The sequence below is a fragment of the Lepisosteus platostomus genome, chromosome 3, assembly GCF_059453375.1.
Source record: "Lepisosteus platostomus isolate fLepPlt1 chromosome 3, fLepPlt1.hap1, whole genome shotgun sequence".
NCBI lineage: Eukaryota > Metazoa > Chordata > Actinopteri > Semionotiformes > Lepisosteidae > Lepisosteus > Lepisosteus platostomus.
The window spans coordinates 44190023-44206040 of record NC_142613.1 but is presented as its reverse complement, the minus strand read 5'-3'; the positions used below and the strand labels follow the sequence as shown (position 1 = coordinate 44206040).

Sequence of the window (16018 nt, the reverse complement as noted above, 5' to 3'; positions counted from 1 at the left end):
TCTTTTATATGCATGTGAAGATTGCTTTTACAAATCTAGACGATTTATGTTTGAGTATTAGAAAATGGTAGTCCTTTTTGATGAAAGTGTATTAAAAAAGTCTGGTCTACATTCAATCACCTCCAAGATGCCCTGTATTGTCAATGTAGCTTTAGATTGTTTATCAAACAGTTGGACCAAATATGTTGAATTTTAATGTGAATAAACATACAAATTTAACTTAGAGAACTAGAGAATTCACTTGTGTACTAAATGTGGTGCCAGAATCTCAGTCTTAATTACCTGGCAGTCAAACAGTCCATATGGCAGTTATCTTAAGTTTCAAGTTAACAGCATAGACTTTAGCACAATCTTCTTTTTAAATGCAAGCACAAAATATGTTTCTAAAAAAGTTTATTATATAAAATTTTAATTAGCTGTTTTTCAAACTTGTACGTTCAGGTTTGTGAAACCAAAACAACTAATACAATATTGTGGAGTCTGTTATAAAAGCATATTTATATATTTATATAGCTACTCTAAGCACACTACGACCTTGCCTTATTTCAACTTCAGTCCTTAATGAATTTCTTTTGACACAGTTTCTAATATGCTGTGGTGTCGTAAGGTGTAAGTGAAAGATATTGACAGGTTTGTATGGAGTTACTTGTCTTATTGACCAGACGGCTGGGAGATTTCCTAAAGAAAGAATGGTGTAGCGGCTTGAGCTCCATGGAACTAGGGGATAGATCTTAAGGACTAATCCCCAGAAAGAGCTTTCCTTGTATTGTAAATGAATATAAGTCCGATTATATTTGACTCTCCTTCAGGCATTGTTTTCTAAGTTTGTACTACTTTTCAATGCATTTGACATGCATTGAGGGTTTGAAACTTTAAGAGATTTGTAACATCACAGGTTTTAGTGTAATCATTTCTACGAATGCACACTTGCAAAGCCCTGTCATGCTGAAATGAAAACCCCAAAACAGAGAAACTATCCACTTTTACAACATCTTTAAAATATCTTGATTTTTTTTTGCACCAGCGTCCGTGTCAGTCCCTGCATGACACACCAGATTCCAAACTTTCTGCTGCATTTTGCTTTTGGTTTGGTGTCGGACACTTGTATTTGTATCCTAGCTTGTGGCTGAAGGGTTATATGACACAAAGTCCGGACACCACAACAGCAAGATTTTTTGCTACAAGTACTATTTCAGGGAACAAAGAACATTCAACAGGCAAGTGGATTCCCTCCACAGTTCACGAACGCTCTTACCCCTGAGGCATCTGACAAGAGCAGCACAAGTAGAAGGCTTGGATGACAGCACTAAGTCGATTGGCTGTCATGGATATGACATCCTCGCCGTCAGCATAGGCCTCCGGAGCCTCAATGATCACCTCTGCATCCAGCTGGGCCTGGCTTGCAGGTGTGATGGCTTGAGGACGTGCGTTATTGTCACCCACCACTGACGCAGCAGAAGAATCAACTTCTCTTTGCTTTAGTAAAATGGAAGTGATGTTGTTGGCACCTGAAGCTGGATCCCTTTTGTTTTTCTCCAGCTCTGTAGCAATTAAAACCAGCCACTCATCAAGGGAGTGCCAGAGTAACTCCAAAGGCTTTAAGGGAAAAAGAAAAGACATGTCACAAACCCCTTAAAACTAGATAATAAGAAAATTTGCTTTTTGAGACAATTTTGAGCTGACTGCCACATATGCTCTTCTATTCCCAAAACAAAAACACGGGAGTATCCTTTCAATCTTTAATGCCCATTTATACAGATAAGGTTTAGCTGTACACTAGGGTATTTGCCTCCCATTTGCATTTCAAAATATCCTTTTAAGACTTTAATTGTGAAAAATGAAAATTTCATGGTTTTCATACACAAGGAATAACACAGGGGAAGTATCAGATGAAAAGCACAGGACCTGCAGAATAGAAAAATTAAAGCTTAGGAATTGGTGCCCTCTTCAGGAAGATATGTCTCACTGCACTTAATACAGAATTGTTCAAACTAGGTCTACGGTCTAGAAAATAAATGAAAAAAAAACAGGAACAGAAAACTATAAAAAACGGTTGAAGATCTGTTGGTTTCTAGATTTAAAAATTCAGATTCTCTTTACCGTTCAAAATCATAGGATGAAACCTATTCAGGATATGTGATTCAGTAATCATTTCATTCCTTGCATATTTCAAGCTTTGAAATGTGTTACACACACACACACATTTATGTCCTCTAAATTAGGAGACAAAATCATATATGCTGAGGAAAGATATAACTATTTTTACAGCTGATAGATTATGCAATATTCTACAAAATAGTAGGGGGAAGGCTTAAATAACAACGGTCAATTAAATAAAAGTTGTAACGTTTTACTGATAATATCACAATTAAACATGTATATAAGTATTTATATGATACAGAACTGGAAGAAATGTTACAAGAAGGCAATATAGAAATGTTAGGAATTGCAACTAAATATCCACTATGAGTTCCAGCGTTCTAGCTGATAAGTAAATCAAGTAACTGGAGTACTACATGTGTTTCAAACATAGTATATTCAAATTTAAGAAAATCAGAAAAGGCAATTTGAAAATATGAAAGACAGAAGGGAAAACTAATGATTAAAGATCGCCAGTTGAAATGATTGCCAATTACTAAGATAGTCATGGGGAAGTGGTCCAAAACTTACTTCCTGTTCAGGAGAAGTCTGATATATGTTTGCATGCTCTTTGAAACCCGTCTCTTTAACTCCAATAACGTCATTCTTCCTAACGTCATATACTTTTCTGACCTTGAACACTTGACTTCGTGGTGTTTTATTGCCATTGTAACCCATGTCATTTCCATTACTAGGCGAGGAAGGGCCAAGACGGAAGACGTGGCAGAATATCCGCACAATTCTCAACAGACTCTTCATCTGAGCTTCATAATTACTTGATAAGCTACAGAAAGGACAACATGAGAAAGCAAATGAAAAGTATAACTGGTACTTTTTCTTACTGACATTTACAAAAAATATTAATTCCTAGAGGACATACAGAATGTTCTTTTATATTTAGAAAAGAAGTACAGGGCATGTAATGTGGAACGCAGTCACTATCTTGAGTTTATTGTGACAAGTTTGTTTACAGTCTCTGAATTCATTTCTCAAGTGCTGTTGCTTAGCAATAAATAGAATCTAAATCCATGTTAATAACCAAACCTCCAGACCACACATACATAAGGGTCATTAAGCCTTTCTTTCTAGTGGTTGTTGGATTTTTTGAAGAATTATCAATAAACCAATAAAAACCATTACAAATAATCAGGAGATACAGGCAATGGCCAAAAACTTATCTATGTAGTGCCAATAGCTAAAATATGTATAAAGCTACAACTGCACGTACAGTGTCTTGCAAAATTATTCATATCCTCACACAGTTTTCACATTTTGTTGCTTTAAAGTTTGCAGTCATTGAATTTTAAAGTAGTAATTAATATTATATACACAACTTACTAGTCACATTCAAAGCAAAGCAAAAAGTAAAAAGCTAATTAAATTGAAAGAAAATGGAAAAGTTGTAAATTTGAAAAAAAGTTATATTTCAGGATTTTCTTTTTAGCTGTTGCTGACATTTACTGCATGTTATCTTACTCTTAGTCTTCAGTTTGAGTATCCAGGTTTTTAAAAACCTATTAAGCTAAAAAATTGTATGCATCATTTTATAATTTCACAAAATGGGACACCACAGGAAAAGTGTGAATACTTTAACAAGACACTACATAAATATCAGTAAACATTTATTATGCATCATGACTTGTCAAGATCTTTCTGACGAACTCGTCTAGAACTAAGAATTTGTTATAGATGAGGACTACTTTTGCTATGGCAGGACACATTTGATTTTAATATTCAATACCAAAATCAAAATTACAACAGATAAATTCTCATGCATCCAGGGTGTGACTACTGGGTTTTTGTACCTTAAAAGTTTATGTCCATTTGTTGTGGCAACTTCAGCGAGGCCTGTGAGAATCTTCTGATAATGGCTTTCACTCTGTTGAGAAACATGCTCTAGGACTTGACGAAGCTGGAAATAAAATACAGATACCTTGTATACAGTAAGCTCAATATTTGTCTGATGGAAATAAACAGAATTCATCAATAAAAGCACTATACCATGTTCTCCTTTATATCATCATTTTGTGTCATCTGGATGAGGGTCTGGAATAATCTTCCATGATGCTGTATTAAGATTTCACAGGTTTCCCCATAACCACCCTGTAAACAACACAAAAACACTCAAAAACATACTGTACATACACTGTAAACACATGCATGCAAACCTGCAGCAAATTAATATTCTCTTGTTTAGGTTTAACTCTACATATATACATCAATAATACTGGCACACTCAGACTAAATAAGAATAACTGTCCTTCCTTGAAAAGGCCATTCACTGGAGTCTTCAACACTAAATAAATTTATTGAACAGTACAGAATCCTGAAGCAGAAAAGACACTCTGAACTCTGCAGCACGTTCACACCTGCACACAGAGGTCCAGTGGAGTGATCCCATTTTTATCTGGCAGGTACTTGGCTCCCCTTGACAGCAGAATCTGAGCCGTGTCTCTCTGGCCATGGCTGCACAAAAAAAGAAAGCAACCTTAGGAAAACAAAGCTTCATAGTTGCTCACTTTACTATGCTATGGTGGAACAGTGTAAACTTTTGTCTCCGTAGCCAAAAGTCTGCTTAACTCAACACCACTGACAAATTCCCAAGTGTTACACCAGTGGCATCTCGGTAACAATTTTTTTTACCACGGATTGAGGAGTCTGACTCTACGAGTTTGAATGAAACAAAAGTAATAATCTCAAAATCCCAAATGAAGTGTTTCCCATCCTCTCAGCTTCGCTTTTTGATCAGGTGGTTCACAGAATTCATAGTCTTTCATTAAAAGAATTCGTCCTGGAAACAGAAAACAAATATTCTTCCCTGGCAACCTAACATGTGCCACCTTCCCAGAGGGGCTGTTTAAACCTGAAATTATGCTGGTATAAACAATAAAAACAATAGGCCTCCCTGTGGCAATGCATTTCAGTGCCACCACTCAGATGAAATGATCCATCTGTACCTATGATTTAGGGGTAAGTCCTGAGAGACAATAAAGACGATTTGCATAATGGCATTGTTATTTGTGGCCAAAAACCAGAATCATACTTGAAAGAACAATGCCATCTGTCAAGGGCTATGGCAGTGTAAAGACGGGCAGATTTGACTAGTGACACTGTGAACAACAGCACCAATTTGTTTGTCCTGGAATCTGCGTTTCAACCTGGGAGGCTACATTCCTGACAAGTAATGAAAGGGGTCTTTAAAATAAAAACAACTTCCGCTGTGCTAATAGGTGCAAAATTATACTCAGCTGACGGCTACCATTTCAAAACTGATCGGATGGGCATGCCCCTCAGGCACAAGATGCAAAGCAAGACTATATCCTCGATGAGACACCCGGAACCTGCATACATATATCAGTCCCACATGCATGGTGGCGTAATAATGAGACCTTTTGAAACAATGAAAGAAAACTCAGACAAACCCCTTATAACAAATTAGAGCACGCAAACTCCATAGAGACAGTGTCAAATCTGAACCCTTACCATGAAACACGGAAGCCAACTCAACATGTTTTAAGCTACTTTACAGAGGAACCAAAAGCACACTTAATGTTCTGTTACTAATTTGAGTGATTTTGAGAAGATCAGAACTATTTATTTTCAACAGTAAATAAGTTTAAAAAATAAGTTATTTAGTACAGTATATCTTTTTAAAGCACTCAACAGAAATATAACGATTCTGAGCAGTCTACAATAGCTCTAGTGTTTAAATGTACTAACATCTAGCATCCATTTAGCTAAAAGAAAACACCATGTAACAGAAAATGTAAAAGCTGAAAAACGATTATGAATACTGAACCTCTTCCACTTCTGAAGTGGTGTTGCCAACTAAAGTCAAATTATAACAGTGCCCAATACTCTCCCGCATCCAATAATAATGAACTGACCAGTGCCAATTGTCTGATCTTGAGATACAACATGACTCATTTGAAATAATTCCAAACTTCATTGAAGATGTATTTTAGGGTCTAGTGTTATTAAATTGCAAATAAAGCATTTCTGGAAATGGAAATTAAAAATTCTGGAAATTATGGTACATGGAAAGATAACTTCACGTACTTCCTTCCCTTAAAAAAACGACAAACTCCATGTCAGAGGAGTGCAAGTTGTGTCAGTGATTTCCGTGCTAATTAGCAATCAAAATTCAATGTTGTATATGTTCATGGATCTACTCACATACATATAGAATTGGATCTTTTTATTTTATACCTGCATGCAAAGTACAGAGGGGTAGCTCCTGAAACATTGGGTCTGTTGATATCTGCACCACTGTCCAATAGACAAAGCACTGTCTGCAACAACAACAAAAAGACAAAAAAGTAATCAAACAAATACAGATTCCTGTTTTCTCCTTTTAACAAATGCAAATTAATTCTTCCTTGAGGAAAAACTAAACACAAGATAAGCATATGGTTAGTCCAGAAAGATTAAAGAGGTGCCTCTAATGATCCATGGGTGAATTCTTCCTATCTTTTTGCAAGCTATCGTTTCATTAGAGGAAACTAAATCCAACAGCATTCAATAAATTTTGTGGTAAATCTAGCATCTGAAATAATCTTACCTTAAACTTTTCTCATTAGCCATGAAAAACAGTCACTACTGATTTCATTACTGCTAATTGGTTTTCATGCATCTAAAACCAGCTACATCTAACAGTCTGCAGAACCTTGTTAAAAGAACTTGTTAAAGGAGCTAGCCAAAACATTGGTGCAGAAACCAAGAAAGAACAGGAATTTACTTGACGCTCTATAGGAAAACGTGATTAGTGACTCCACAATTTTGATCAAAAGACAAGATGCACTAATTGTATTTTATTTTAAAAATACTCTCAACAAGGACTCTAGGAAAAGTTGGGAAGGTTTTTAAAATGATAAAGCCAGTGCTAATTAACAAATAATTGCTTGTTTTGGTATTTCCAGTTGGTAATAATGCATTTTAATTATGAAATTCTGCCAATATGATTTGTGAATTCACTGGGTGTTTATTTTTATTTTCATTACTTCTATTTAATTCAGGAGATCATTTTCAGGCACACACCCTGAAAAATGTGATTTTTTTTAACAAACAGACAGGTCTTTAAACAGTTTTAAAACAAAACAAAGAAAAACTGATAGCCATAATTAAAGTTACAACTACACTTATTTAAGCTTGAAAAAGCTGACCTACCCCAACACAGGGAGATGATACAGCATTGTGCTTTTGTGTCACTTCATAATATCACAGAGACATAGAAACATTGTCTACATATTGCACTCAAAACGCCTTCAGACTATTTAAATACATATATCAATAGAAATTTGTTCCATTCTTTAAATGTGCAGATGAAAGTGATATATAAAATGTGGAATGCAGCCCAAGAATAAACTTCCCCATCTACTCATGATTCTAATACATATTAATCACAATCAGATTTTATTTTGGAATAATGATTTTTAATAGTTTTTTTATATTATATATAAAATTGTCATCATGTCATGTCATTTGCCAAACTGCATTATACCATACGGTGTCGTGGGAAGCCGGAGCCTACCCGACAAGCAACAAGTGCAAGGCAGGGTACACCCTGGACGGGGAGTCAGTCCATCGCAGGGCAAGTGCAAGCCAATCAAACATGGGGACAATTTGGAGGCCATGGTAAAGGCTGGGGGGGGGGGGAATTTGGCCTGGACACTGAGATAACTCCCTACTCAAAGTGAGAAATGCCTGGGGATCTTTAATGACTTCTGAGAGTCAGGACCTCAGTTTAAGTCTTATCTGAAAGATGGCGCCCACTACAGTATAGTGTCCCCGCCACTAGACCAGGGCCTTAGGACCCACAAAGACCACAGGGTGGGCGTCCTCTGCTGGTCCCACTAACACCTCTTCCAGCAGCAACCATAGCTTCCCAGGAGGTCTCTAATCCAGGTACTGACCAGGCTCAACCCTGCTTAGCTTAAGTGCGCTGCCAGTTGAGAACTGCAAGGTGATATGGCTGCTGGCCCATATAAAACTGTATAATACATAATTTAATAACCGTACTTTTGAAGAATTTAAATAATTCTCAGGAACAGAGGCAAAATTAGGGCAAACGCTCTACAGTCATAAAAAAACAGAAACTGTACTGTTTTATGCCCATTTTGACAGGCCACGTGCAGCGCAGTTTGTCCCATTGCATCCTCCACATCTACATTAGAAACATGTTGCACCAGATCATGAAGAAGTTCAGTTCGTCCATTGACAGCCAACCAATGGATCTGGAGAATGACAGAATAAGGACACAAAACTGTGAACACACAATCACCTCCAACATCTGTGACAATAAGAAATTTTAAATTACAGAGCCCAGTCACTGCAAGGCTTAAAACAAAATCTGAAACAGAAAACAGAGATTTAACACCTTCCTATTACAACATAACATTTTTTATTATTATTATTATTATAGGCATTTATAGGTCCAGTTTTGGGGAACACAGAATACCCCAAATACTGTAAAATGTGTTTCTTATCTCACAGAAATGTCTCATTTCTTTTGTATTCTTTTCATTTAAGATGTAATGATTTTACATGATCCTCTTTACCACTGATGCTCTCTGGGACAAACTAGCACATATTTCCACATGTTCTGGGAATGTGTAATGTTTTAATAGCCAAATATATCTAGAAACATTCAATAAATGTTCTGCCAGGTACAATTATCACTGATGTTCCTCAAAACCCATGACAACTATGACTTTGTGACCTGTCCCAGCTTGATTTTCTCCTAACTATCACAAGGTTTTTCAAGATACAATAAGTTATCAACAGCTGACAAGCAATCCTACAGGAATGCATTCAGACGGATGTACCCTTAATTTATATCTGGATCCATTCTTTCCTGTTCATACGTATGGAGAGGAACAACACCATTTCCTAATGCCAGCCTGATCAGCACCAGCTCCAGCTGCTCCAGCTTTTCTTGTGCTCAGCTTGTTCTGATGCATTTTATTAACTGTATACACTGCTTTGTGTAAATGATAAGCTCTTTATATTTGTACTTTAAAAAAAATAACGAACAACCTCATAAACATACAGTAGGCATAACTTCTCTTACTGAATGTTAAAAATAAACTTACTGCAGTTAATCCTTCATTATTGCAAATGTTTACATCTGCATTATATTCCAATAACTTTCCCATGCACTTCTTTTGCCTGTAAAAAATGACAAAAAAATCAAAGCAATGACTTTGTTGCACTAATTCATCACAAACTTACTAGTTGATCACTATATGAGTTCCAATGCAAGTGCAGCATGTAATATACTAATTGAAGAATATCAATAATATAAACATTAAAAATACTTATGTAATTGTAGCACCATTGGAAAAGGAAAACAATGCCACAGACTCACAAGATCCCTCAGCCCAGAAACTCTGCTACAAAAAAAGGCTTATGCTTTCTAAGATACATTGTCAGTATCTTAGATAAAGATACAGTGTCAGTATTATTCATATTTATGTACATTTCAATGATTTTTTACAAATCTCACACACCTGACCCTCTTCTGACTACAGGTTCCTATCAAATCAAGTACTGTTCCTATTTTTTTACTCTCTCCCCACCTATTATTTATTTTTCAAAAAGGTTTCCTCTTTATATCCTGCTAACAGACTAGAAATGGACAGCGTTTCCTTCTTGATACTAAAGCAGCTATCATCACAGGGAAATATCAAACTAGTAATATAGCCTTCCAGACATCTGCTATTTGAAACCACATATAGTACCTTCAGTATACAGTATACTCACACACTTGGATTTTTTCAGTAATGTTGCAAATTCAATTAGAAATACATCCCATACGTATGGGATATTTTGTCACTGACCTAAACTAATCATTTGATTACATTTAAGTGGAACAAATGTTCTGGAAATATTTGCATGTAATTTGAAAGAAAACACTGAAATGTCTTGATTTTCTAAGTATTCAATGCCTTTGCTATGAAACTCCAAACTGAGCCCAAGCACATCTAACTCCCATATGAGATCACAAGCATACTTCTTTAAGATGCCGTGAATTTTTGTTTTATACAATGCACTTTGCTTTTTAAAATCCATTTTGAAGCATCTGAGTGGATCTATTATATTTTCTTGAAGTAATAATTTGCCAACACAAACAATGGAGACAACAAATGGAAGACCCAAAGCACCTTAAGGCTGAATGAACAAATCTGAGTATATTCAGAAGAATTTGAAAAAAAAAACTGGTTTTACAGTTCATACCCATTTCTAGCTGCCAAATGAAGTGGTGTACAGCCTGAAATGTCTTGGTAGTTGGGATTGGCTCCTTTCTTCAAGAGTAAAATAAGGCATTCCACGGAGCCACAACTATTAGGGGATAAATAAAATAGTTTTATTTAAAACAGAAGAATAAGCTTTGTGCAGCTCAATATGCTCTTAAAAAAATCCCTTCTCATTACAAATGGTATGAAACGATAGAAAACGACACACACTAACAAACATAAAGACTTAAAATGTTTCCTGTATTTTATTGCATGGATCCATAATTTTAAAGAAGAAGAACACAACCTATTTTTTTAATGCAAAACTGTCATCATGAAAATTGACCTATACATTTAATTCTATTCGCACATCCCTATTTCACTGAAACGTGCAAATACAGCTATGTGCTACTTAAGATGTGAACAGGCAGTCCTTTGTGTCAAACATCTATAAATTTGAATTTAAATTTGTACATTTGAATTTTCGTCCTGTAACTATGTCAGACCTATAGGTTTCGGGATTATGTTGAAAAGTGAAGCAGTCTTATTTTTTCCTGTAGTGAATAATATCACTTCTTACTTTGCTGCAATATGTAGCAAGCTTCTCTTTACACGTCCAAAAGCATAATTGACATCAAACTTGGAGTTTAAAAGTAGTTCTGCAACAGACCTAGGGAACAAAGAAAAGAGCAATTATGAAATACCTTTTCCACAAAAGACATGTATTTCAGCCCTTTCATACATATCCGAAAAGGATTTCTAACCTGAAATGAGTGTATAATTTAACTTTTATACTTGAGGCTTCTTAAGTATATTAGGGTTTTTAAATTATTTTGACATGATGAGGGTAATTAACCACCTGTCTTTTCACCTACTAGTACCAATAATAAATCTATACTCACCTATGCTGGTCTGCCATTACCATTGGCATTAAAGTGTACACTGCTGTTTCATTATCTGTTCAGAGAAAAGATATTACAAATAAATAATTGAATAATTAAAATTACATATACACACTGCTATGAAAAAAATATCACATAGTCTGAATGGATCTACTTATTTCCCAAGAGTTTTCAAACTTCATGCAGAAACACAATATTTTGGTGATCTTCTACTGAACATTTCGGCTTTATTTTAAGATAACAGTTATTATTAAGATTTGAATTTTGTAGTCTAAAAAGTACAACTGTAGCTTTGAGGATGAGAAGAAAGGAACACATTATGTTAATAAAGAGGAACACTTGGCAAACAATCAGATGTGAATGATAATTGTTATGGATTAGTTCAGGGTTTATCAACTATCGGGCCCTTCTATTTTGATAAAACCAGCTTCTTAATTGCTAAATCCCCCCACCTCATTATCAGTTTAAAAAACAAGGAGTGATACCTGTTGCAAAATAAACATTCTACCACATGAAAAAATAAATCAGTTAGAGTCCACCAAGGAAAGGTCTTTGACTGGAGCGCAGGCAGAGCCCTATAACCCAGACATAATTTGTACAAGCCTTGGTTATGTCATTAACTAAGATTGTGGATCCCCCAAGGAGCAGACCACAGTTTGCAAAGTGCCACCACAGTTAAGTTATCTTGAGTGGAACAGATTTTGCATGGCTTGCCATTAAACAATGTGTCCTGGGACCTGTTGGACATTTGCAAACTTAAATCAAAATGTGAAACACTCCACTGATCAGTGACAACTCTCCTCTAAGACACTGTATAGAGTTCACAAGGTATCCAACGATTAATGGCTTTCAATGGCTTTGAAATGCAGACATGTCAGAGGAGTGAATCCATAGGTTACCAACTTGTAAGATTAACAACCAGCAATTCCAAACTTGCTAGGTAATTCTGGGCAATTACGAACACATAAACAAAATCAGTCTGGCTTCCACCCAGTCTCAATCGGTAAACAGTGTGCTTGTATCGTCTGAAATCTCCCAAGGCCTCTTCACCTCCTGTCTTTTCTCCATCTTTTGATAGAGATTAAACCACTTTTTGATTCATAACCTGCTTTTCAAATTAGCAATGCAATGCATCAAAGAAACAGTGGATATGTTACCACTCATTTTTACACGAATAAACTGTACTTGTGATTGACAGGGATAGCTGGTGATTGAGCTTATGGACAACCTTGTCTGCTGTGACAGTATGTCTTCACTGATTTGACACAGCCATGAATAACAGAAAATGCCCGCTACATTTTCCACTGAATATAGCTGCAGCCTAGTGAAGGTCATTACCAATTTATCCTGCTGGATTTTCATTCTTGCTCCCATTTCTGTTGTCAACATTTTAACCAACAACCACATGTCTGCTATCTAGCTAGCTTTGTGCTTTATCATGCAGTATAATTAGAACCTAGAAAACTGCACTTTTACAAGCCTCTAAGCAAGACTCTGATGAATCGGAGCAAAAACCCCATGTGTAAAAACTTTGTGTCAGAACCCGTCTTACAAGTTTGCATTATAAGCTGTTTCACCAAGCAGTTGATGATCCACTGTGGACATAAAAGATATTACTAAAGTGCATGAGGTAAAAGTCCGAAGCAAGGTCTAGTGCAGTTTTTATTCAGTGCAACAGTACTCAAGATGAAGGCAGTAAGACGCTATCTTTGTTTACAGAGGAAGTCCATCACAATATTGACATTGCATCGTCACAAAATATTTCACTAGAAAGTTCAAAAAGACCAGACAAAATAGTGGAAAATATGTAATTATGCATGCATTCACTGTTTTACTGGATTGAACTGTATTTTAATGGATTGTACTTGTATAGTTATTCATCCTATCTATCACTATAGACTTCGTAATATAACTGAAACCACCCTGACTCTAGCATGCTGATGATGCTGCAGTATGTGCCTTAATATTAGATGTGCAGCCTTTAGCCTTGCAGTGGTTTGAGGATTGTGACACTGAAATCGTCCGTTCTACCTTATCATACAGGGTTGAAACATGGAAAACACACAGCAGATGCTTTAAAGGACTGGAGTTGTATCACCAATCATGGTTTTACGTATCAAGTGGGACGACAAGCACAGGAGCTATAAACATCCACCATCAGATCCAGTTGTTGGTCACGTCATCCTGATGTCAGTCTCCAGGGTCCCAAAAAAGGTTCTGTTCTTTCGCCAAATTTGCCAAAGCAATTATACCAGGGGAGGACAGAGAAGTGTTTCAAATATACCTAAAAGTAATATTTATATCACCTCCTGCAAGAATATCGACAATGACATTTAATCGACCTAGCTGAAGAAGAATATCTAGAAAGGACCCCCAGCAAGCTGAGACCCAAAGGCGTCAGAGCAAGAGCATTAAAAAGAGTTCACATGACCAGATTGCACAATACATGATGAGATACCTCCACATTCAATAGAGTGCTCAGTTTGCCAGAGCATGTGGTTCTTGTATTTGTCATGTCAGGTGCCTTCAGGGTCCTGAAAGACAATAACCCTGAACAGGGGAGGATAGTTTTTGAATACATATAAGCTTCCAATACTTGAAAGCCTAAAAATCCTTACAATAATAAAAACAGAATAAAATAACAGTTACAAACTAAAGAAGTCTTTCAGCTCATGTACCTCATTCAATTTTAACAGCTAATTGACCCAAGGGTCTCTTCTAGCTGTGTAACTAATGGCTTGAAGGACAAAATAATTCTTTAAATGCACAAATCAGAAACTATCTACCAATACAAAGAATACGGTTTTCTTCCAAATATCAAGGTTACTAAGATGACTGCAGTTTGCACTCCATCTACTCTAAACAAATGACATGTAAATTCTATTCGCTTTTCACCATTTTGTTTTTGCTTTATTGCAGCTTTCAAACTGATTCTTTGTGAGTCCCTCTCAAGGTTTTTTCTTATCTCCCTTGCAACAATGAACACAACAAATAAAAGATGAAAAATAAGGCTGGATGACCTTTGAAAAATCAGCATGTGCCGTTTAAAAATAACTTCCATTTGATAAAGTGTAAGATAAAGAGCCAATGGCAGTCACAGAAATGAAACTACAACAGGAAAATGTATTGATTTTTAACTCTGCAATATAAAAGGCCTAAGTGCACTGGTCTAAAACTCTTAATTCACAGATAAAAAGAAAAATCAATTACAACACTGAACATGTGCAGATACATCTATACATTCATAGGTCACGAAGATCACTTCATACAATACATTATCCTCAGTAATAAACTGAATGTGTGCCACTCAGTGACAAGCAAGTAAATCACATCACGTTAACTAACTGTTGTCCAAATACTTTGCACATATGTGAGATTTAGAGGTTTTAAAATAGTTTGGAATAGAAATAAAATAATAGAAAACAGGAAACAGTTCCATGGGATTCCAGGCAAGGTCCTTACCACTTTAAAAATGTGAGTGAACTAGAAGAATGGTGTTGACTGGTCAGACTTGTTTTTGGAAAACAACACTTGGCAATAAAGGTCACTTCCTGCTTTTCCCCAGCTGTTTGTCAGGTTAGGCTCCAGCATGCCTGAGACTTCGTACTGGATAACGTGGTTAAGGAATGGATGGATAGTCTTGATGTGATTTGTGAGTTTTTGGAAAGCTGAATCAATACAGCCAGCTGAAATAGCACAATATATTTTTCATGCACAGCCCTCAAACCCATGAACTTCATTAATGTGAGAGCTGTCTGTAATATGGGTGTTTTATTGAGTTTGTTATATTCAATTTCTTAATATTTACTGTATAATTTTTTGAGTTTCCAAGTTTATTCCTTGGTTCTATGAACTTTAAACTTTTTGTTAACAATTTGATTTTTGAAACCACTTCCTGTGCTGACTTACTAGAGTGCAATTTGTCTCTCTGGTGCAAAACACTTAGTGAATGAATCATCCATAGACTTAGGAATCAATGTTGAAATAATTCTCTAAAAAAGAACAAATCATTGGCAAACTGCACAACACAATTTACCAGCATGATCTTTGGTTAAATTAACCTTTCAGTTCCTAAGGTCTGAGCGGCCTAGAAGGTTTTTGTGCTTGGCCGTGCTCCTGTGCAGTTTACAGGGAACAGAGTATGTGACAGTTTGCAGGTATAATAATAATAATCATGTGGCAAAGCTGAAAAAGCTTTAGTTTTTGATTCAATCTGTCAAGTTCCAATTCAAATTGTATGTTTCAATTCAGATCATAAGATTTGTTACTAAGATTAAATCTGCTAAAAAAGGAATGGCTTATCTATCCAACTATATCGCTCAGCCACCCTGCCTTTGGATATGAGTAGTTTCAGAAGTGGGAAGGAAAAATAACTCTTTCAATTATTTAGTCTTCCATAACTCGATTATTTAAAAAATAAGTTGTTTGTCTCACTAAACCAGATTAGAAATTAATAATACAACAACATTGTCTGTTTTCAATTTACATGTATGCTTTCTAGGGTGGCATGGTGGCACAATGGTTATCATTGTTGCCTCAAACCACTGGGACCTTGAATTCAATTCCCGAGCTGGGGTTCTATCTGGAGTTTCACAATTCTCCCCTTCATGTCTGGGTACTCTGGTTTCTTCCCACAGTTAAAAAACATAACTGGTTCTGGGAAAATCGACCCTAAGTGTGTCTGAGTCTCTTGCCCCGAGATGGACTGGCACCCTGTCGAGAGTGTACCATTGTGTCCATTGC

The 16018-nt window shown here is 36.1% G+C and overlaps 1 protein-coding gene across 3 annotated transcripts in view; it reads right to left on the bottom strand.

Annotated features, from left to right (window-relative positions):
• The window catches only part of hace1 (HECT domain and ankyrin repeat containing E3 ubiquitin protein ligase 1), a 59060-nt gene that overhangs the window by 37888 nt on the left and 5154 nt on the right, over positions 1-16018 (bottom strand). For 2 of the 3 annotated variants that reach the window (XM_088625704.1, XM_088625706.1), the window contains exons 2-12: positions 11276-11330; positions 10954-11043; positions 10375-10479; positions 9231-9306; positions 8241-8372; positions 6349-6431; positions 4509-4605; positions 4141-4242; positions 3945-4051; positions 2671-2923; positions 1256-1596 (exon numbers count right to left, since the gene is read on the bottom strand). In XM_088625704.1, the coding sequence (XP_088481830.1) occupies positions 1256-1596; positions 2671-2923; positions 3945-4051; positions 4141-4242; positions 4509-4605; positions 6349-6431; positions 8241-8372; positions 9231-9306; positions 10375-10479; positions 10954-11043; positions 11276-11330 (1441 nt within the window). The remainder of the gene's footprint in view (positions 1-1255; positions 1597-2670; positions 2924-3944; positions 4052-4140; positions 4243-4508; positions 4606-6348; positions 6432-8240; positions 8373-9230; positions 9307-10374; positions 10480-10953; positions 11044-11275; positions 11331-16018) is intronic. The other variant, XM_088625705.1, reaches the window with a different exon arrangement.